The sequence below is a fragment of the Saccopteryx leptura genome, chromosome 12 (genome assembly GCF_036850995.1).
Source record: "Saccopteryx leptura isolate mSacLep1 chromosome 12, mSacLep1_pri_phased_curated, whole genome shotgun sequence".
NCBI lineage: Eukaryota > Metazoa > Chordata > Mammalia > Chiroptera > Emballonuridae > Saccopteryx > Saccopteryx leptura.
Window position 1 is genome coordinate 32,082,244 of NC_089514.1, and position 24,455 is coordinate 32,106,698.

Genomic DNA, 24,455 nt, shown 5'->3' on the forward strand with positions numbered 1-24,455 from the left:
TAGTTCAAATCCACCTGTCGGACAACTGGTCTACAGTGACTTCTATTTTCCCTCAACGCCGACAGCATTTACCAATAATTGTCACAGTCTTATGTGTGTTTGTGCATCTGTGAAGATCCCTGGAGAAAATGACTGGCACACTCACACTCAGTAGGGGTGATAGAAGAGCATTTCATCAAAGAGCATCTGGAGAAATGTGGGTAGCAAGGAATGATGTGGCATCTGACACAAAGGCAACGGAAGGAAGACTTGACTACCCCCAGGTCTGAAGAAACAAGTGGAGCAAGCAGTTACTCTAACCCAGGGAGAGGAATGATAGCTTAGGACAAGGGTTTCTAACAGGGGCTGTGGTCTTGGGAAAGGAATCAGCCCTTATCAAGAGGCCTCCACCAGGAATGTAGCCAGAAAGTATCCCAATCTCTGTCTCCTCCTGTCCTTCGGTCTCAGCGGGTCTTCCCATAGACTCACTCCACCAGGAAGCCAGGGAGCAGGAGTTCAGATGATGAGGTCAAAGGAAGTTGTCCTGTTAGGACCCAGAGCAGGGAAGAGAGTCTATTTTTTTTTGTATTTTTCTGAAGCTGGAAACGGGGAGAGACAGTCAGACAGACTCCCACATGCGCCCAACCGGGATCCACCTGGCACACCCACCAGGGGGCGATGCTCCACCCCTCCGGGGTGTCGCTCTGTTGCGACCAAAGCCACTCTAGCGCCTGGGGCAGAGGCCAAGGAGCCATCCCCAGCGCCCGGGCCATCCCTGCTCCAATGGAGCCTCGCTGCAGGAGGGGAAGAGAGAGACAGAGAGGAAGGAGAGGGGGAGGGGTGGAGAAGCAGATGGGCGCCTCTCCTGTGTTCCCTGGCCGGGAATCGAACCCGGGACTTCTGCATGCCAGGCTGACACTCTACCACTGAGCCAACCGGCCAGGGCAAGAGAGTTTATTTTTTGAAGGGCAGCTCAGTCTGTAGGTTTACCTCCTGAATCAAATTGATTGTAATCTCCATGGGCCTCTGCCTCTTGTCAATCAAACAGTGCCTTTCAGGTTTCTCCCAATCAGGAGTGGAGCTGTGAGTAAATGTCTTCTCTTGTGACTCTGGGCAGTGTCTGAACTCCTTGACTTTGAGAAGGCTTCCTGGTGCCGATCTTCCACTTTTAAGATCGTCTTAAAAATCTCATGCAGATAATTCTGTTTCGTCAATTTTTCTGTGCTTCATGAGCATTAAGAACTTATCCACTGGTATCTTGCATTTAAGAAGTACCAGGTGGCATCATTATTTTATTTCCTTGGCTGAATTAACATATATTTGCATAGTTGTTATCCATTTTCATTGAGGCATACCTGTATCTGAGAAAACCAATTACTAAAAAGAAATTTAAGAGCATCTAATCCACTTAGTGTTGCTAAAATGAAACAGAGAAGGAAAGAAGTCAACTGCTTCTTGGAGGATGTTTTTACATATTTTGTGCATTGCTTTATAGGTGACAGGTGTGACCAAAAATATGAAGAAGGCAATTTATCACTGAAATATAGGTTTTGAAAGTCATACTAATCAACCATTTTAGAGCAGCTGACCAAAAAACCCAGCTCAGTTAGATAATTAAAAAGCAACAACACTGTATGCTTCCTTTCTTCTTAGTAAAAACAAATTTTAAAAAAACTTTCAGCTACTGAAAGTGACTTGCAATTATTTGGTATTAACACTTCCCTCTTCCTTCCACATTCTGCACAGAACCACATGTGTATTAGTACTGGATAAATTCTTGAAAGTGAAAAATAATTTAATAAAATTCTTCAACCCCCCCCCCATTTATTTATTCTAATATATAATAATTCTCCCTGCTAAGACTCTCACTGCTAATCTTTACTCCTCCTGCTGCAAAGTTAATCTCCTCTTACTCTTTCCCTCATTGAAGATGGAAACAGCTGATCTACCCTCTGTGTCCACATGATAAATTTTCAAGTGACTCTATACCCTTCACTAAATAGTAAAAGGAGTCATTGCATCCTTGATAAACCCGCTTATGAAGGGGCAAAGTTGTAAGAATGAATCAATTTGCCTGTTGGCCATTTCCTCCACATCATGTTATTTCCACCTCCATCCTCAATTCATAAAGCCCCAAAAGGTCCAGGACCTATTTGTCTTGTCTTCCCCACTGATTCCCAACTATCAGTAAAGTGCCTGGCACATGGTAGGAATTTAACAAGTATTTCCCAAAGCAAACAAAAATCAACCTTTACAATTAATTTACCTCACTGGTAGATATCTCTTCTTAAATAACAATGATTATGACAATAACAAGGACAATAATAATAAAATGCTTAATGAATGTCACGCTCTGTTCTATGTGCTTTAATGTATTAACAGTTAACCCTCTAATGGGGTTCACAACACACTACCCCCCATGTGGCTCCTTAGTATATTAACTACTTTAAGATAAAGGAGTTTGAGTGAACAGCAGAAGCAGAAAGGTCCGTCTGACGCCACCCCTTCTCCCTCTCCTGTGGAAGGTACCCACTATACCTGGAGGAAAGGAGCTTCCCTATCTTCTCAAACAAGGAGAAATCAAGAAGAATTCTAACAAACAGGCCTCAGTTTCGGCCCAGTGTACTCCACTTACTCATATTCCTTAACTTACCCTGTTCGCTACAACTGCCCACTTGTCATCAAACCTAGAATAAATATACCCAGATCTGTTTCTTTAGGATCTTCGTTTACTTATGAAGGCTCCCGGGTCACATAACATTTATATTGAATAAGTTTGTATGCTTTTCTTACATTAATTTGTGTGTCGGTTTACTTTTCAGACCCTGCCCGGTACCCTAAAAAGGCATCTATACTTTGAAACAGTCATATAAAAGTCTTATGAGGTAGGTAGCATTTATTCCCATTTTACAAGTAAAGAAACTGAGGCATGGAGCAGAGGTGTCGTTTTCCCTAGCTAACTCAGTTGATAAGGTTGTGAGTCATCATCTATCCAGATAGGCACCAAGAGCTAAAACTCTTAACATTTGACCGTAATGCATCTGTTTACATTCCTAAAGAAAGTGCTGATGAATTCCTTCCACCTACTAACTAAGGTGTTTGTGTTTCAAAGAAAATAAGGGAATAGTTTGATTCTTTCTAAAAAGTTTTGAACGTGTTCCAGTTTCAAACTTCATAAAGTCTTCATAAGCAATCAGATGAGTAGCAAAAATGTAAGTCTCAGCAGCCTTTCCCACATTGCTCTCCACTGCCAATGGTTTGCCACTTTCCTTATCCTGATCATCAGCCTTGACTGCTGTGCTTTTTATTAGAAGTCACGGGGTTCAGGAGGGCAGGACAAAATGGCGACGTAACAGTAGGTGATTAAAAATTAGAGCACAAATGTGTCTAAATCCTGAGAAGGGAAGAGAACCAGATAGATGATCTCATATCAAAGATGTTTCCTCAGATGTAACTTACAATATATATATGCCATTAAATGATTTATAGAAATGAACAAAAGCATCATGAGGATATAATTTCCCCTGTTGCTATTGCCCAGGATTGTGTGAATGATGAGAATAAAGGACAATGAAAGACCCAGGAGGAGTGAGTGAGATGGTGACAGGCAGAAGACAATGACTCTACAATGTCTTTATTGTTATTAAACATTGCTGTTCCTATCGCGACAGCTTGCATTTTGTCTTTACCCTTTTTTTTTTTTTTTTTTACAGAGATAGAGAGAGAGTCAGAGAAAGGGATAAATAGGGACAGACAGATAGGAACAGAGAGAGATGAGAAGCATCAATCATCAGTTTTTCATTGTGGCACTTAATTGTTCATTGATTACTTTCTCATATGTGCCTTGACCATGGGGCTACAGCAGACCGAGTAACCCCCTGCTCAAGCCATTGATCTTGGGTCCAAGCTGGTGAGCTTTGCTCAAACGGGATGAGCCCGCGCTCAAGCTGGTGACCTCGGGGTCTCAAACCTGGGTCCTCCGCATTCCAGTCTGAAGCTCTATCTACTGTGCCACCGCCTGGTCAGGCTACCCTTTTCTTTCTTTTTAAAATAGTATTTATGTTTAGAAACATCTCCTCATTCTTTTTCTTTCTAAATGTTGAAGAAAGCCATGAAACATGGGGCGTTCTTCTGTCAACCTGCTGGAAAGTCAGTTGGGAAAAAGTCTTCATAAAAAATAAATAAATAAAATAAAGCCCATGAAGATAAAAGGAAACAGAAGAGCTTTATTGAAGTCTTCTAAGTAAAAGTTCAAAGATGGGGAAGAATAACTTTAAATCCATGGATAAACAATTTGAAACAAGCAGTTATGCACTATGTCCTAGATTAACACAAAATGTTTAAGTACAAGCAAGCAGACTGCAAAACAATCTTTTCCCATGGAAGGAACATTGTCTATCTTTGCCCGTAGCATCCGTTCTATGACCTAAGTCTGCATCACAAATTTGTCTGCCAGAATATTCCCGAAGGTGGACTATGGCTCAGCACTCTATCATGTGTTCTAACCACTTGATGCAAGCAAACTATGTTTAGAAGGACCATGTTTTATATAAACATTTCATACAAATTCAGCACTCTATTTCATAATATAGGTCCGGTTTTAGTACAAAATATTTCTCCCAAAATATCTGAGTTAAAACTGATACTGTGGACAGATTATTATAGCACCTATTAGTTTTCCTACACAGCCCCTGGAATATGAGCATCTAAGTGGAATATTGAACATCATCTCTACTCAAAACTCAAGCATTGAAAGTTAAATAAGATGGAGAACCACACAAACAAAAGAAACCTGCTCACAACTGGCAAACAGATGTTTTTATGCTTAATTACTTCTGCTCTGATACCTGAAAAGCAATACTGAGTGATCAGCAAGAGGAAGCAAGTTGGCCTCATCAGCTGTGAGGTCCAAACGTTTGTCATATTTCCCTTTCTGCAAACCACTAACAAGCCTGTCTAACATACTTACCTTTTCAACCTTTTCAAACTTTTACCATTTTCAAAAAAGGTCTTTTTATTTGTTTTCTGTAACCAGCCATTGCTAGCCAAATGCTCCTTCCCTTCTCGCTAAAATGCTTTGAAATGTCAGTTCCATAAAAAGACCAATGTAATCAACTGAAGTTTTTCCCTTCATGCTAAACAGGAACTCATACTAAAAGAAAACAGTATCTAGATGGGCAGAGAAACTGAAAATGACTGCACATCCACTCCCAGCAGCAGGAGACTCCCCTCTACATCACACAGACCCTTCACTCTTTATCTGCATGCTTTAAAGAAAACCACACTTCATGTCAGAAACACCACTTCGAAAGGCAAGCACTATGAATGAGTCAGCACCTGTACTCTTGCCCCTGACACCTGACACGGCAGCTCCCTGCCTGTGTGTCTGGATCCTCAGCTCAATGGTAAGATCCTGGAGGCCAGGAGTCCTTGCTTCGGGCTCATCCTTGCATCTCCCGTCTCTGGCTCAATGAGAGTGTCTTGAAATGTCCATTTCTGACTATTAAGTGGACTGAACTTTTTTGTTTTTCATTTCTAATTTGACTCAAAGATCTCCTGGTTTGACCATGCTCCTGTGCTTTCTGCACTAGGAATAAATTGAGGAGCTTGGTGTATGCTTAGGAGTTTGCAAAACTAGCAACAGTAACGTCCGCTAAGTGGAAATGGGGAGAAGACACGGAGATTAAGAGACCAATCACAAAGCCTGCTATGTTGCCAACCGAATGATAATGTAAACTTATCACTGAGAAGGGAGATTGGTTGTAAGAAAGTCTGGGTCCCATTTCAAATGAAATAATATAGGAAAATTTTTTACAAAAATATATCAGGGACCCTGTAAGAGCCCTATATAGGTTAGTTGTTGTTGTCGTCTTTAGCTTCTAGATATTCTCTGGTCTTCGAGAATGCCTAAACTTTACTTCTTGTCTATGTCCCCTTACCACAGAACCCTAGGATTAATGACATAGTGTTTGGAAAGTGTTTTTGAAATGCCTGAAGTGTCATAATCAACCCAAGTACCATTTTATTTATGTAAACTATGTTTACCCGGTGAGTCCCCTTCAATGTCTGGGATTGGGGACCTCTGTCTCAGAAGCCTTTAATAAATGATTCCCTCTGGCTCTAAAAGCAAGTACTTTTTCAATGACAATGGGAGGGAAAGCAAAGGAATTACTCTGTGACATCTGTTGTGCAATGTTCTTCGAATGGCGCATCTCGATAAATGCATGAGCGTCCTCGGAGAGTTACTGCACACAGTGAAGAGTGAGTGGTAGAAATCCCAGTGTCTCTGAAAAACAAGGCCAGGCAGGTTACGGTCAGAAAGCCCCCCTGTTTAAATCCACAGTAATCAACAGTGATGAATTGAGGCCTGACTTTGTACAGAAGAGCAGCCTTCTAGGGTCTCAGAGAGTAAAACAAAATTAAACTCGAAATTGAGGTGGGGAACTGAGGGGGTGGTATGTAAGGAGATACCAGAGAGGAGCAGGTATAATTGTTGATAATAGCTACAATTTGGAACCCAGGGAGTGAGATAAAATACACTTACATGAACTGCTTGAACCAGTGTAAACCATAAAAGCAATCTTAATCTATCATTATATAAATATTATTGTCAACTCATTATGTGCCTGGCTTGACTGATACATTTAGATATTTTATCAGTGAATAAGTCTAAGGCGGGTTAGTAACCTTTAAAACATAAGATAGCTAATAAGTAGCAAATAAGATTGCTCTTAAGCCACTGACCTCCAAACCCAATGAGCTCTGCACTGCGTCCCTGACCCTTCTCCGGGAGTCAGCCTGTGTCCGCAAGAACCGAGAACAGGACGCTCTAGGGAAGAACTGGCTTACCAAGGCAGCAAAGTCCAAATGCGGAGTGAGGACTCAGCTTTGCCAATTCCTTTCTGTGTGACCCGTCACAGGGTTTTTAGTACACCTGGTGTTTGTTATAGGTGCTGACCCCGGTGCAGTCAAAAATCCACAGATAACTTCTGTTTCCCCCCAAACTTAACTACTCATAGCCTACTAACTGACTTGAAGCTTTACTGACCACATACTCGATTAACACATATTTGGTATGTTATATGTATTATTTGTTCTTACAATAATCTAGAGAAAAGGCAATGTTATTGAGAAAATCATAAGGAAGAGAAAATACACTTACGGTATTATATGTATTTAGCAATATATACATTTACATAGCTTGGGTACAAGATGGAAAAAAATTCATGTATGAATGTATCCGTGCAGTTCAAACCCATGCTGTTCGAGGGTCAACTGTTTTCTGCCTAGCAGCTTCCAGATATTTTAAAGTGAATAAAATAACCTACATGAAACACTTTAATCTTCTGGTAAAATGCTATATGAGCAATCCTAACTTTTGTTATTGTTTAATTCATCTAAATGGATAAAAGAACATAAAGCTGCCACCTTTATATAGTTGTTCAACTTGCCCTTGAATGGACAGATCTCCCTAGACAATCCCAAGTGCTATGTATGATGCATCTATACATTTTTATGTCTGCATTCCATAACATTTTGTCTCACACTTGAGGTCCGAAAAGCATTATCAAAATCTATTTTTTTTTAATTAGAATTTTCTGCACTTCCATTGCATTCCGGAAGTACTTCATGGTGAAGAACCAGAGGAAGTAAACTGATTCCTCACCTCCAAATCATCGTCAGGGATAGCCCTTTTCCACTTCACATTCCACCTGATGTGCTCATAGGCGTTGACTACAACCTCGATCGCTTTGGGACAAGCATGGCAAGCTTGTATCACCTGCAGATGAAGAATAGAGTTTCATTTGTTTAATGCACATGTATGAGCGTTCATTCTACTCACAGAGACATCATGAATTTATAGACCTGTTAGACTCCTTCAGGCCCTGAAATGCTTTTGAAAGGTCTCATGTCTTTGAGCATTCACATGCACTGCCAGACCCTGTGGCGGATGGGAGGATTAATAAAATCAGACTAATTTTCTTCACCATCCAGGAGCAAGCAAAAAAGAAGTTCTGACAAAGAAGGTGGGAGCTTGGTCAGTGGTGGCGCAGTGGATAAAGTGTCCATCTGGGAGGCTGAGGTCCCGGGTTCAAAACCCTGAGGTTGCCAGCTGGAGTACGGGCTAATCGACATGATTGCAAGGTCGCTGGCTTGAGCCCAAAGGTCGCTGGCTTGAGCAAGGGGTTACTGACTCGGCTAGAGTCCCTGGTTAAGGCACATATGAGAAGCAATCAATGAATAGCTGAAGTGACAGAACTACTAGTTGATGTTTCTCATCTCTCTCCCTTCCTCTCTTGCAAAAAAAAAAGAATGTAGGAGCCTGATGGAATGCATGTCCTGCCCTCACACCTGCCGACACACCTCCCAAATGCTCCTGTGTCCACCAGGAAATCTCCAGCTTCTTTCTGCCAAATAGCCCTATCTCTAGAAGTCTTTTGGGTGTGACTTATTTTCATTTCAAAGTGACCCAGCTGGCTCTTCAATGACACCCACAACTGGCCCACAGGGAACCTATACCTCTGTCCTGTCAACAGCAGCAAAAGCAACTCATGATTCAACTCATGACTTTTGTTACCTTTTTGTCCTTTGCCACCAGGCAGCTTCAGCCACAGATTTTCCCCTTCCATTTCCTAATCATGAGTTACATGCCAATTCCCTTTTCCCCTTGAAGCTTCGGAGAATGTATCAAGCTCTGCAGAGATCTCTGAAAGTCTCCCTCACTGGACGTGAGACGAGGGAAATGCCTCCCAACCCTACCAATTAGAAGGAAGGCACGCCTCTGCACCTAACTTTCTCCAAAGAAATTTTCTTTATAATTTCCTGGTCTGTTTCAACCTCGAACTATTGTCATTGGGCAAAAGGACACAAACCTGGTTTTCCCGACCTTTTTTACCAGCCCTTCATAGGTGGTCTAGTATTGCATTTTTCACTATGGTAGAAGTACCTAAGGTCCTAGGTCCTTGGGCAAAACTGAGACAGAAAGATTATCGTTTTAATACCCATTTTAGTGTGTGTGTCTAGGTCAACTGGTTGGAGGTCAACCTGAATGAAGGACCCATGTCAGGATGCTGGAGATAAGGGCAGGTAAGAAGGAGCCAGCAGACAGTACACCTGGAACCCCAGCCTGAAGAGCTCAGGATTGACTTAATAGGCAATAGGAGACTATTACATATTCCTAACAACAACAACAGAAAAGGATTATAGTCAACCAACTCACTTTATTGGAAGCCTTCTTGAGCACATCGTGTTTAGCATTATGACAATAATTCTAAAAAAGATTTTAGCACTTGCTTTTTGTCTTTAAGAAGTTTACAACCTAGTTGAAGAGAAAAGACATATATATTTGAAGCTGGAGAGTAACATAAGCCAGTAAAGGACAAGGGACTATGGTAAAGATCACCAAGTATCCCTTCAGCACCATGAGCAAAAGTACAAAGGAGACAACAAGGATGTCAGGGTGGAGAGCAGGGAGGAGGCTGAATGGGAAGCACCCAGTGACTCCTCAGCTCGCTTCACTGTTAGTCGTTAGAATGAGGGTCACTGAAGCTTTGAGAAAGAATAAGTGGGGTTTAATGGCTAGTCAGTTATGGGGAATAAAGAGAACAAATTTGAAGCCTGAGATCAAGGACAAATAGGGGTGCCACTGATTGTAATGAGGAAATTGGAAGGTCAGAGTAACTTGGAGATGGGAAGGTAATGAACAGGAGGATATTTCATATACAATATCTGAGTGGCAGTCAAAAATGTACATGACAGATGCTCAATAGCAAGCTAGGGTGAAGATGGAGATTTGTGCACCATCAAAGAATGTTCTAGCTAAAGCTATGAGGCTCATAGTACTCTAAGTGGGTATAAATAAAAAGATAGAGGACCCTGGTCTGAAAAATTGGAAGCTACCAACATGAGAGCACTGAGTATATGATGGAGAAGTAAACATCATTATATAGTGTTTCCACCATATAAGCATTATAGGTGCAAATAACATTAATAACATAGATATGTAGAATAAAATGATTAGAAGGCAAAGTGTTTTAAATATTTATTACCTTTGCTTTTCAGATACTGTGTTGGTTTGTATGATTTAATTTTGCACAATTGTTGTGTTTAACAATAAGTTCACAAAATTTAACAGTCAGTTCTCATGAGCTACTGTGAGCCAATGTCAGCGTATAGTCGCTTTTGGTTGTCCCAGTCTTTAAGGAGCACAATCAGAAGCCACTGCAAATGAAATATATATATTGAAGCTCCAAACCAATGAAGGCATCAGAATCCTAGTGTCGAGTGGCCTGGTCCAAATAAGCACAATGTAAATACTTACTTAATGAGGAGATATATTCACATACATATTCTGGGCATAGTGCACAAAGCTAAGTGGCAGACAGTGACTTTTTCAGCCAGGTCTAAACAAATACAGCATAATCTTGTATCAACCCACAGGGGGATAAGCAGGTGAGCCGGAGCCAGAGACCCATTGCTATGGGACCTCTGAAGAGTCAGCATTTCTGAATCTACAGAAAGTTTAACTCAAAGGATTTCTATCTGGGTGCAGGGCTGTCAGGGTAAGCATGTAATTTTCCAGGAACTTGGTCTTGGAAAATCGAAGCAAATGGGACTATTCTTTTCTCTGTAGCTGAGATGGGGATCGCTTATATGTAGCCCTGTGGAAAGAGGACAAAGAAAATCTGAGTCTGACTAATTGCTTTAAGCACTAGTTATAAACTACCATCGTTGCATCTTAGACTGCTATGGCTGCAAGGTACCCTAGAGAGTTCGAGAGTATCCAATGCCCCTAATTTGGAGAAAAGAAAGTTGAAACCCACAGAGGTCCACAGTAAAAGGAAGCATGGTCTTGGGTTTTCTTCATCTGAGTTTAGTGCTCTTTCAAATATATTTGCATAATCTTATTTTAAACCTTAGGTAATGACTGGTGAAAGAGATGGTTTAAGGACACAAATCCCATTACACAGATTTTTTTTTTCTTTTTTCTTTCTTTTTTTTTTTGTATTTTTCTGAAGTTGGAAACGGGGGGGGGGGGGGAGTCAGACTCCCGCATGTGCCCACCAGGGGGCGATGCTCTGCCCATCCGGGGCATTGCTCTGTTGCAATCAGAGCCATTCTAGAGCCTAAGGCAGAGGTCACAGAGCCATCCTCAGCGCCCGGGCCAACTTTGCTCTCATGGAGCCTTGGCTGCGGGAGGGGAAGAGAGAGACAGAGAGGAAGGAGAGGGGGTGAGGTGGAGAAGCAGATGGGCGCTTCTCCTGTGTGCCCTGGCTGGGAATCAAACCCAGGACTCCTGCACGCCAGGCCGATGCTCTACCACTGAGCCAACCGGCCAGGGCCTACTGCACAGATATTTTAAAACAAGAAACACTCTCTTTTATAATTATTTTAGGGCGGATCTTGTTGAAATTTTGAAAGAATTCCTTTGTGAATGCAAAGATGTTGCTAATCATAGGAAGTAACATCTGTCCAGACCTCCATACACATTGTTCTCTAAAGACCTCTAGATACAGTTTTCTGGAAGGCTGAATGAACCATGGTGAGAAGTACATTGGTAATCACTTGAGTAACTCAGAATAAAGATTTAAATGTAAGAGTTAACTGTAAAGGGATGATAGCTGAAATTAATCTAAGGCCTGAATCAAGAATATACTGATCCTGGAATTATAAAAACAAAAAGCATGAAAAAGTCAGAAAGTTTGCACATGGTTTAGTTTTCCACTTAGAAAACCGACTGTTATATTCTGTGTAAATTCTCAGGTCACACTCATTCTTCATGAAAGCCACACTAGATACATTTAAAGACACAGTGCCCACACACCCAACACAGGTCCTTTGTCTCAGGTGTATTCCTTAACTGTCCTTCCTTGCCAACACTGGGGACACAGAAGAGATGTGCATAAAACTTTACTCTCCACTTACAACATATTACCTACCTCCCAACCACGGTTTCCAGATCTAGAAAATTATAATAGCAAAAGCTGTCCAATTAAATTTGAATTTCAGATAGACAACAAATAATTTTTTTGTATAAGTATGCCCCAAAGAGTGCATGGTACATATTTATACTAAAAATTACTTATAATTTATCTGAAATTCAGATTTTAACTGAGCATCCTGTATCTTATCTGGCAACTCTGTTCCCTGCCCCTACTCAGAAAGTGTTCAGACTAAGTTATGAATACGGGAACTTACTGCATTAACAGGTTAGGAGCCTAACTTCACACATTTGGTACTTCAATTTGCACCCAGCCTACTCCCATATATCACAGAGTGATGACTTCTCACTTTTCATTAAGGTAAAAAAAAAAAAAAATCAAGTAGTTCTTAACCTGCAGTCTGTAGACACATAGAGTCCCAAGCTCCCGCTGCTGTCATTAGATTTCGCTGACAGCGATTACTAAGTTTTCTGCTGACCAAGAAAGGTCTCGCAGCATGCCAGCCTCCTTCAGCCTGACAGCCTCCCGGCCAGCCATCTTCGCCGGCACGTCTGGCTGATTCCACAACTAAGACAACTAGACACACTTTCTTCAGGCCTCAGGAATTATTTCACAAAGCAAAAAAATAAAAAATAAATAAAAGGACCCTTAAGAGATAGCAAAATCTTAACACTGGATGCTGACTGCTGACTACCAGAAACCTTGACCATTATATGAGATAGCACTGTGTGGACCCAGAGTGGAGAAGCTACTGTGTCCTTTTTCCGGTCTGGGAAACAGAAGACACTCAATGAACTTCACCTTCTGCGTGTCCCTGGGCTCTCTAGTCTCCCTTCATGGAAGAACAATTGGTCAAAAAAGCTTTCTATAGCGGTGACATCTGGAGAGACTTTCAGATCCTTGATGTCATCACTCAACACCTGAAAGCACAGATTACCAAACAGATTCAAAATAAATGTCCTTGCCACCCTTCCAGTGCAAGTGGCACCTCTTAGCCACTCCGGCAGAAATATTCTGAAGCTCCTTCTGCCCTTGTGTATTAATATATTTGTTTGGGGAAAGGTGCTCGACAATCAAAGGGACTTCTTGTACCCCGGGCTTCACAGGCAGCATGGTCCAGAGCAGAAATCATCCTCACCTCCCCCAAACCTCACATACCTTTTCCTCCCCCAAGAAAATGCCTTTCTTGCCCTATGAGAAAACCCCAGCTTGGCTTCCTGGGGTGTCACTTCTTTTTGAATTATGCTGAGGGAGAAAAAAAAATCAAATGTCCTTTTGTACCCTGGAAAGCAATTGCAGACCATATAATTCCCCTCCCCCTCCTGTTATGTAATTTATACATTGGCCTTCGGTGAAATACACCCTCTACAAACGTGCTTTGTATTTGGAAGACTGCGTCTTCAGCTCTGACCTTGTTCCTGGTAAATAAGAAAACCGAATTCCTCATCCACAAAAGAACAAATTACTTCATCTTCTGGATAAATGAGTCAGTCATTTACTTTTCATCAAGATGACTTTCTCTTTGGAAAGTTGGCCTATGGAGTACCTGTTCTAAATCACTGTGAAGTACCTGCATAGTAAACTGAATAGTTTCTTTTCAGTTTTCTTTTGGGAGGGGGCCAGTTCTCTTTCTTATGCTGTTAAGTAGCAACAAAATGATTATAATACCAACCATCCACCTTGTGGCCAACACTATCCAAAATCTCTTCAGCATATGGCCAAACTAGAGGAACTCAGAGGAGCAAAACAGAACTGAATGGTCGGTTTGCTCAGTGGTAGAGTGTCTGCCCAGCATGTGGACGTCCCAGGTTCAATTCCTGGTCAGGGCGCACAGGAGAAGCACTCATCTGCTTCTCCACTCTTCCCCTTTTTGCTTCTCTCCCTCCCTCCCTCCCTCTCTCTCTCTCTCTCTCTCCCTCTCTCTCTCTCTCTCTCTCTCTCTCTTTCTCTCCCTTCACCTCTTGCAGCCATGGCTCAATTGGAGTGAGTTGAACCCTGGTGCTGAGGATGGCTCCATGGCCTCCACCTGAGGCACTAAGAAGAGCTTGGTTGCTAAGCAATGGAGCAATTTCCCCAGCTGGGTAGAGCTTCACCCCCTAGTGGGCTTACCAGGTGGGTCCCGGTCAGGGCATATGTGGGAGTCTGTCTCTGCTTCCCCTCCTCTCATTGAATAAAAAAAAAAAAAAAAAAAAAAAGAACTGAATGAGAACATGCTAATGGTGAATCAAGTGTTCCTTGGAACACATAATTGTACGCTTATTTTACAGGCTAGTGGAGCCACCAAAGGCTACAGGAAAGACTCTTACAATGGACTGAGTATGATCATTCTGGGAGAAGAAGAAAAAGAAACAATTTTGTTAAGCAAGGTTACCAGGCTCAGTGATTTCCCTGCCTTACATACTCCTTAGACAATCCTGAAAAGTTAGTATTTTTTACCTTCATTTCTCAGATGAGAAATGGAAGCTGAGAGATTGAGGGACTTGTTCAAAAACCATTCAGCAAGCAAATGGCCAGTCCAGAACTGATACCCTGGTTACCAAGTCACTGTGCCTCAACCTCCTCGTTGCTCCCTGTCAGAGAACTGCTTTTATGAAAAGGACCTGGGGACCTTCCTCACATTCACAAGACTTCTTACTGGAGAATGGAAGCTCTGTGTAAAGGCTTATTATCCCCAATCTGGCTCTCTTGTGGTTACTTTCGCAGAGGCCTGTTTCATCCACAGTCAACTACCAGTGTGTTTCCGAATAAGGTTCAACATTTAGTCTCTGAACAGTCTCACACATTGTCTCTCCTGGTTGGAAACACCCCTGTGGGTAAACTAGACCGAGGAGCACTGATTCCACTTCTCAGCAGTCATGTAGTAACAACAATAGTTACAGCCATAATTAATGCATCAGGCTTTCTATACCATATTCATGAATACTGCCAAGTTTGTACATGTGGTCAGGACCTTTCTGAACACCAGATTTATACATCAAACTGCCTACCTGACATCTACACCTGGGTGAACAGTAGGCATCTCAGGCACAGCAGAACCCCTGATCTTCTCTTTGAAATCAGCTCTACTTGCCTTGTTTCTATCTCAGAAAATAGACGTTTGATTCTTTCTATTCCTTAGACAAAAATCCATGAAGTTATCCTTGACTCCTCTCTTTTGCTTACATTCCACAATTAGTCAATCAGCAAAACTCAATAACCCCCTCTTCAAAACATGTCCCGACTTCTTACCACATTCACCATTTCTACCGTGGGTCTATGTCACCCTCATCTCTTACCTAGATTATTGCAATACCTTTGCTCCTCTAGAGTTATTTGCCAAAAGGCTGTCAAATGGATCCTTGTGGAATATAAATCAGACTATATTTCCAACCCAAAATCCTTCAGTGACTTCCTCTCTCAGTCAGAGTAAAAAAACAAGGACATAACCACAGCCTACAAGGCCATATATTGATATATGGTCTGTAAACCACTCTCATATACACCTCTCCGACTCCTCTCCCTTTTTATTCACTCCACTCCAGCCACGTTGGCTTCCTGCTCTTTCTCAAACAGGCTTAGTTCTCTCCTACCTCAGGATCCTTGCACCTGCTTTTCTTTACACCTGAAATGCTCATCCCCCCATTCAGGTAGTCACATGACTTGCTCCCACACAACCTTATTTTCTCTAATCAACTTGATAAAACAGCTCATAGATAAACACCTAAAAAAGGGCATTCTCTCATTCTCCTAACCTTGCTTTACTTTTCTCCATAGCACCAAACAGATCCAAGTATATATTTTTTTGTTTCTTTTTCCTGTTTCCCACTAGAGAATATATTCCACAAATGCCTTTTTTTCTGTTATCATTCTTATTCACTGCTCTATCCCCAGCTCCTGAACTGTGCCTGGCACACAGCAGGGGCTTGTTAAATATTTGTTAAAATAAATAAATAAGTGAACTTGACCACTTACTCTCTGTAACTTTAAGAAAATATCTCAATGCTGTTACCTTTTAAATAAAGATAATGTCAGTGCCTAGCTCAGAGATTATTCTAAAAATAAAATGAAGTTTTTAAAAAGCCTATTTAGAACTCAATAAAGGGCATTATTATAACATTACCATTTATTTTTGTATTCTTCCTCATCATAATCATTTGGAATTCCCTATAAAAATTTTAGAAAGTTCCAGAACATTTTGAGTATTACGTATAACTCTAAGGGTAAAATGACTTAATCATCCATTAAAATACAACCTAGAAAAAAATCTCTTAGGAGATCATAAAATTCGCTGATGTCATTTCTACACCTGAACAGTCCTGGCTTGTCCATGTGGAATTTTCCCTGACTGAGCGCATTCCCCTTAAATTCTTTAGTGGAACTTTTCTTACAACTAAGCCTCAAATGCAGAAGAACTTCAGACCAGTTTCGGATATTTTACCAAGGGAGGAGGTAGAACTTAGCTGTGAATTTAGTAAAACTCTGTCAACTAGCTTTCAGTGGCCCTACATTACTTAGTCGGTTTATACCTAAAACTCCCCTGCTTCTTGTTAATTAATTATTTAGAATGAGTGAGATCCTAGGTAGGGTGTCATTTGATTTATTTTAAGGTGAAATGAAGTTTGGTTTCCAACTTAATTACCGTCACCAACTTAATTCCTTTACCTGACATTTACCATAACATGTGAAAATTATCTCCTTTCGTGTTTGTCTCTCCCACTAGAGTCTGAGCTACCTGAAAGTAGGTATAATGTCTTAGCATATCAGCAGTGTTAATATCTGGTCCCTGCTAGCCCATTAGACTTATCAGTAAGTATTGGTAAAAATAAAGGTGATGTAGTGTGGTATTACAAGAATAGACACTAGCACCAAATGGTGTAAGGTTGAATCCTGGCAGTCCTGCTGCGTGAGATGAGGCAACTTGCTTAACAAACTCTCTGCCTCAGTTTCCTCCTTTATAAAATAAGGATAATAATATTATCTCATAGGGTTGTTATAAGAATTAAATTTTAAAATGCAAAATGCTTATAGCAGGGTGCTTAATAAATAGAATTCATTACATATAATAAATATAATTATTAGTATTCAACAAACATAAGCTTTTGATAAACTGGAAAATTGAGTGGCCCTTTCAGGTCAACTAATTCCAAAGCAGGCTCAATCATCTTTAAATCAGGCATTCTGTTCAAGAGACAGCACGTGTATTCCTGTCTGACACCACTCACCTCTCCTGCAGACTTAAAGTGGCTTCTGATCTCGCTGGACTCAGGAAGCCACTGACAGCTCATTGGTGTTCACACATGATGTGGAAGAGTACCTGCCACTCTTGTTCTCATTCTCTGCTCTCAGGCCCAGAGTTCAAACATACTTAGATTAGGACAAGCTAGCTAGTTATATGTGTGAATGTAAGGTCGGGTAGAGGATCGGAAGTAGTTAACCCAAAGACTCAAACCTCCAGCTTGAGTCACTCGGAGGAACACAGCCTCACCTTATGGAACTGTGGAGGGTATATTCTAGCAGCCCCGTGGTTCAACAGCAGCTGGTAGCAGATCTCAGGCTGGGCGGCAGGCCGCACGGAGGTGACCTTCAGCACGTACTGGATGGCAGCACAGCCATTGATATCCATGAGGTTGGCTTCGGCACCAGCTTCCAGCATCATGTGCATGAGCACGTGGTCACAGTTCCAGGCTGCCTTGTGGAGCGGAGATTTAAAGTCGTCATCCCTGGCGTTGACCTCGGCGTGGTAGTCGAGTAACATTCGGCAGATGAGGTGGTGCTCCCTGCTGTACTCCTGCTCTTTAAAGCGGAGCGCCCAGTAGGTTGCGATGGCCAGGGGGGTTTCCATGTGGGCGTTCACACTGTCCACTATGGCTCCGTGTTCCACATAGAAGGCCACCAGCTCCGAGAGGCCGAAGTGGGCGGCTGTGTGCAAGGGTGTCTCCTCGTCCTGGTTGTTGGTCTTCATGTTCACATTTGCCCCTAGGAAGGGAGATTGAGGAAGACCATTGTTTAAACTTATTTTGCCATTATACCTGGGCTTCATTAAACAGGACTTTCTTCGCTGCTTCCCTTTTAACTGCTGACTGTTGTATATTATCCTTGTTTTCCATATTCTGCTTCTGGGCCTCATTGAAGCAACTCCTTAAAACAACAGCGCCATCTCCTGGACGGCTAACAATTGCACCGGGGTGGGGGACAGGGTGGCAGCGGAGAACTGAGGATTTCAAGCTGTTTGTCCTTACTCTTGGGTGGATTGGAAGATACAAAGTGGTTCCTATAATTAATAGCTTTTATCAGTGAAATAGCAAATACCATTGAAAAGAAAGGTTATATTGCAACTTTTGAAGCTCAAACAAGTAGTTTTAAAAATCATCAGTTTCTTTGAATGTTTCACAAAATCATGTTTTTCATGTCTTTCGAAGTGGAAAGGCCTGAAAGCGAGGGCTAGGCAAACGAGTGATGTGAATGTTGCCCCGCCCTCTGACTGAAGACTGACAGTCCTGGAGCCCCCCCCCCCCAAGTCTGTGAGGGCCCCTTGGGACACACCTGGGGAAAAACAGAAATCACAAACACTTTGATCTCCAAACTAACCTAAGGGTCGTGTTTTTCATCGAAAGGGGTGGAAACCAGTATAATAGATACTACCCACTGAAAGAGTGATTTAGAGACTGCAACATTTGATGCATGGTTGACAACGGCTGTTTGAAGTACAAATTATTAGTGCTTGGAAAGCTCTTTAGAAATTATTCTAATCCACTTATTTAATAGGCCAGGCAACTGAAGAGAATTTTCTTTTTCTTATAGGAAATGTGAAGTACTAGAATAGTCAACTTGAGAAGCTGAAATTTTCCTTCTCTGCCTAATTAAATGGGGTGAACCAAATGACCCCTAGGGAGCCTACTCTACTGTCAGTTCTACTGGAAATTTACATAGCTACTTCAAGTATAAATCTGGAGATACTTATTATTATTAATAGTATTTTATTAAGCACTTACCATATACAACATTGTGAGCTAAATGCTCTTCACATATTGCCTCCTCGACTCTTTCTAGCTTTCCTTTGTAACAGCCTGGTTTCAAAATGTTATTCTGTCTACCTCATTTTCTTTCTTCTCTTCCTTCCCCTCCCTTCCCTTTTCCTTCCTTCCTTCCTTCCTTCCTTCCTTCCTTCCTTCCTTCCTTCCTTCCTTCCTTCCTTCCTTCCTCCTCCCTCCCTCCCTCCCTCCCACAGAGACAGAGACAGATAGGGACAGACAGACAGGAAAGGAGAGAGATGAGAAGCACCAATTCCTCGTTGCAGCACCTTAGTTGTTCACTGATTGCTTTCTCATACGTGCCTTGACTAGGGGACTACAGCAGAGTGAGTGACCCCTTGCTCAAGCCAGCAACCTTGGGCTCAAGCCAGCGACCATGGGGTCACGTTTATGATCCCATGCTCAAGCCAGTGACCCTGCGATCAAGCCAGTAAGCCCGCACTCAAGTTGGATAGTTGGATGACCCCACACTCAGGCCAGCGACCTCGGGGTTTCAAACCTGGGTCCTCTGTGTCCCAGTCCAACGCTCTATCCACTGTACCACCACCCAGTCAGCCCACTTCGTTTTTGTTCTTTGCTCTCTTTTGGTATTTGAAAACTTGAAAGAAGTATAGAAATCATGTTACATTTTGTTAATATAAAAAATATGTTCTCCATGTATTGTTCCTTTTATTCCCTTTTTAATGGTGTCTTCTGATCAAATAAAACATATTTGAGAAAGGAGTACTGCTACAAGCATGCTCAATGTCTACACAAAGTCACAGTGCTCTGTGAACTCCAAGACTGTCAGTACCCTAATCGCAGAGAGCAGAATTGTAACTGAAGATTATCATTCACCAAGCATCAGTATTCCGCCCCAGGGAAGTCCCGGGTCAGGCCTCCCTTCAGGTCAGCCCTTCTCTCCTCTGGAGTGAAACGCAGTGAATAAGAATGTCTTCCCAGAAGCCATATTCAGAGTCACTTCAGACGCTGGAGGGTTTCCAGTAAGGAAGGGGACCAAGGGTCAGCACCAAAACGTTACAGGCCAAATCAGAACAAACTCCATTCTTTATTTTTAAATATACTTGGACATTTACAATTGATCCTTGACCTCTTGGTATAAATAGATAGGCTATGCAGTTTGCCTTTCTGAATAGGAGATCCTTACTTTTAAACTATTTGAGTTGTGTCTTTGAGTGCCTTCATATTTACAAGGAATATATAAAGTGGGATAATTTGGCTACCTTTTAATTTTAGATTTTGTGATTTATTCAAGAAAGTAGAGACCGTAAACATAAATTCTGGGGAAATTTTTAAAAATATTTTTTTAATGCAGTAGTACAATGCATTTGTCTCCTAGAGCTCTTGTAATGAAGTAGCGCAAACGAGGTGGCTTAAATCACATCCATTCACGGTTCTGGAGACTGGAAGTTTGAGATCAAGGTGTGGGCAGAGTGGGTCCCTTCTGAGGGCTCTAAGCGAGAACCTGTCTCGTGCCTCTCCTGGCTTGTGGTGACAGCAGGCAATGCTTGGTGTACATTGACCTGTAGGTGTCACTCCAAGGTCTGCCTCCGTCTTCACATGGCATTCTCTGTCTCTGTGTCTTCACATCGCTGTCTTCTTAAGAGGGCACAAGTCATATTGCAATAAGGGCCCATTCTACTCCTATTTATTTTAGCTAATTACATCTGTGGCAGCCTTATTTCCAAACAAAATCACATACGGACGTATTGGGGATCAGGACTTCAGCATGCAATTTCTTTTTGAGGGGTCAATGGAAGAGGATACAATTCAACCCAGAACATATAACGTGCATTGCATACTATATAAAATGACATATATGCAGTTTTAAAAATATTGTAAAGCTATCATCCATGTAAACATATCCCAGGTCAAGAAATCAAACACTAAAAAAATAAAAAAAGAAGAAATCGAACACTTTCAGACCTCGAGAATATCTCCCACTTTCCAGTGTATCTTTCTCTATGACAACTCCTCCATCTTACTAGAAGTAACTATTTTTCTGACTCATGATCATCACATTTTTTCATTTCTTTATAGTTTTACCACCTTGTTTATATCTCTAAACAAGATACTTTGGCTTCATTAATTTTTGAACTTTATATAAATAGATTAATACATTAATAAACACATTCTTTATGAGTTGCTTTTTTCACTCAATGTTATGTTAATGAAAATAATTTATATTGTTATACTTTTGTTTGTTCATTTTATTGTGTTCTACTGCATAGCACTAGTAACCCACAGTTGATCCATCCTACTGGTGATGGGCACTTGCAGTTTCAGGTTATTCTGAACACTGCTGCCATGAGCATTCTTGTAGATTCTTGTACCCTGAAGCTACGTGCAGGGGTTTCCCTGGGCTCTGTACTTATGAGTGGAATTGCTGAGTCATTGGGCACGTATCTTCAGTTCCTTAGATGGTATTAGACCAGTTTACACTCCCATAAGCAATGTGTGAGGGTTCTGGTGCCACATTCTTGTCAACACTTGGTATTTTCAGTCTATTTCATTTTATTCAACCCGGTGGGTGTGTGGGAACATCTCATTGTGTTTGAGTGTTTGTTTTCCTAGTTAACAATTTGGTTAGCCATATTTTAATATTTTTATTGACCAACAGTGCCATTTTTTTATTATTATAAACATTCCCATGTGTTGTATAATTATCTTAAATATCATTTTTAAATAACTATAGAACATTCTATAGAGTGAATTTACCTTATTGTTAGATGTAAGGATTTTTTCTAAAGTTTTGATCTTATGACTAATGTGACAAGTAATAAATCTGTATGTAAGTTTTAGTTTTATTTTCTTGGTATAAATTCCCCCAAAAATAGTTTTTAAGCTAAAACAGTGGAACATTATAAGAGCCTTTATAAATAATTGTCAAAAGTTATATATACATGTATATACATGTATATACATACATATATACATATGTATATATATACATATATACATACATATATATACATATGTGTGTGTGTGTGTATATATATATATATCATTGATATGGGAAAGTGCTAGTTCACTCGCCAGTGTGCTGTTATACATTTTTTAAAAAACTTTATTTTTTTGCTAGTTAGGAAGGAAAAAATGGTCCTTTTTTTTCTTTGGATAAATGTCCAAATTTTTATCCTTTTATACATTGAAGGCTTTCTGTTTTGTTTACATTTATATGTATCTTTCATTAAATGCCTGATTTTAGATTTTCATTAAAATCTAAGCCTGTGCTTTCATAATTGGTATAAAATTTTAAACCAGTTTAAATTTAAAGTTTTTATTTTTTAGAGAAAGAGAAAGGGAGAGAGACAGAGAGAGAAAGAAACATTAATTTGTTGTTCCACTCATTTATTCATTTAGCGGTTAATTCTTGTTATGTGCCCTGACCAGGGATCAAACCTGCCACCTCCGAGTGTAGGGACAATGCCCTAACCAACTGAGCTATCTGGCCAGGGCTATTTGGACTTTATTTTATATTTATTTTTATTTTTTTATTAATTTTAATGGGGTGACATTAATCAATCAGGGTACACAGGTTCAGAGAAAACATCTCCAGGTTATTTTGACATTTGATTATGTTGCATACCCATCACCCAAAGTCAAATTGTCTTCTGTCACCTTCGATCTGGTTTTCTTTGTGTCCCTCTTCTCCCCCCACCCCCTCTCCTCCCATCCCCACCCCTGGTAACCACCACACTCTTGTATTGGGACTTTCTTAAATACAAGGATGTCAACTTCATATAGTCAAATTCAAAACAAACACTTTTTTAAAAAAAATGCTGGATTGTCTTTCTTCTCTCAGAGGCTGCAAAGCTATCCAGATTAATTATAATTTAGTTTTATTATAGATTTTTAAAATGTTTAACTTTGGATTCTTATGAAATTTATTTTGGTGTAGACATTAATTTAGTAAGAATTGACATTCTTACAATATAGAGTCTTTCTAGTAAAAAAATATGATCTCTTTCTCTAAAAGATTTTCTTTACATTCTGTTAACTATACCCCTCCTCAAAAAAAATTTTTTTGCAGTAATTTTCATTCTACAGAAGCAGGGTAAATTATTTGAGATAAAGTAACTTTTTAATGAGAGAAGGTCTTTCATGAACTTTTTATGATGATATCCAGAAGTAGTTTGGGACGGTAGCAAATGAGACAGATAAAAATTATAATTTGCACTGTTTGGTGAAAAACAAGAACTTTCCAGATTTCACCTATGGGCAAAGTAGGGAGAATTTGTGCACACCAACAATGGGACAAATAGGGGAGATAAAATAAGAATTTGAACGCAAAGTGGGAGCTGGTCACAAGAAGTGGTGCCTGACCAGCCCGGCCAGGTCCCAGGGGAAAGGTAATCCTGAAGCTAGGATTACTGAGGACACAGTGCCAGTCACATATTAAATTTTTTCTGCTCTCCTATACTGCGTGATTGTCTCCTTTCATTATCTTTCAACAGAGAGAATAAACTTCATGAATCCTGATTATGAGACTTCATATTCCCTTACTTTTTTCCAAATAAAATTAAACTGCCTCTAAGTGCCCGTTGTTAGGTTGGCTGATCATAGGTACTCAGTCATCCTAGTGGCGCCATCTGCTGGGCTTTGCTACTCCTGCAAGTACCAGTTGGCCCATGGAAGCTTCTACATTCATCCCAAGTTCTGTGACCTCCAAAGCTCTCTGACAGTGGGAGCAAGAGGAGGTCTCTGTCATTATAGAAGCTGTGACCATGCTTACTTTAGTTTTCTTTTTTCCAAGATAAAATTTTCCAGTAAAAAACCCACCCCATTTCTCCTTTCTTCCTTCCTTTCTTTCTTCAAGGAGGTAATTACTGAAGTTGAGTTTTGTCATTTCCTTGTAAATTTTTGTTCTTTTATTACTCATATATTTATCCATAAACAACGCATATACTATTATTATGTGTTCTTAAAAACTGTGTAAGTGGTATCTTACTTTTGCAATCTATTTTGATCAGTCACCTTATGTTTTTGAGTGGAGAGTTGATTTTTTTTTCATTTCAACTGTTGAATAGAACTACACTGCATAATTAAACTACAGTTTAGGCATTCTTCTTCTAATGACAGTTATATTGTTTTAGCTTTTTCATAATAACAAATACCTTTCAAACTGTGCAGAAGTTTCCTGAGAGAGAGAGAAATAGAATTACTAGGTAATAGAGTATGAACATTTTCAACTATATTAAATTATACTCATCAGTGGTTATATCAATTTATAGACACATCCATACAGTTTAAACATTTCCAACACTTGATACTGTCAAACAGATTAATGTTTGTCAATTAGATGGTATGAAATGGTATTTTGATGTAGTTGCATTCCCCTGGTTACCCATAAAGTTGCGTGTGGTCTCATATGTTTACAGGCAAAAAGATTTCCAATTGTATAAATTGTCTATTCATAGCCTCTGGCCATATTTCATTGGGTTGTTTGTGTTTTTCTTATTCATTTTTCAGGATACAAATAAGATCATTACTGAGAAATTCATAAAAACTTTATTGAAGTCAA

At 40.5% G+C, this 24,455-nt stretch overlaps 1 protein-coding gene across 1 annotated transcript in view; it reads right to left on the bottom strand.

Moving 5' to 3' along the window:
- Window positions 1-4,185: 4,185 nt before the first annotated feature.
- ASB4 (ankyrin repeat and SOCS box containing 4) overlaps window positions 4,186-24,455 on the bottom strand; it is a 60,940-nt gene continuing 40,670 nt past the window's right edge. The window contains exons 3-5 of the mRNA XM_066354207.1: window positions 17,386-17,876; window positions 7,646-7,759; window positions 4,186-6,265 (exon numbers count right to left, since the gene is read on the bottom strand). Coding sequence (XP_066210304.1) covers window positions 6,077-6,265; window positions 7,646-7,759; window positions 17,386-17,876 — 794 coding nt within the window. The 3' untranslated portion in view covers window positions 4,186-6,076. The remainder of the gene's footprint in view (window positions 6,266-7,645; window positions 7,760-17,385; window positions 17,877-24,455) is intronic.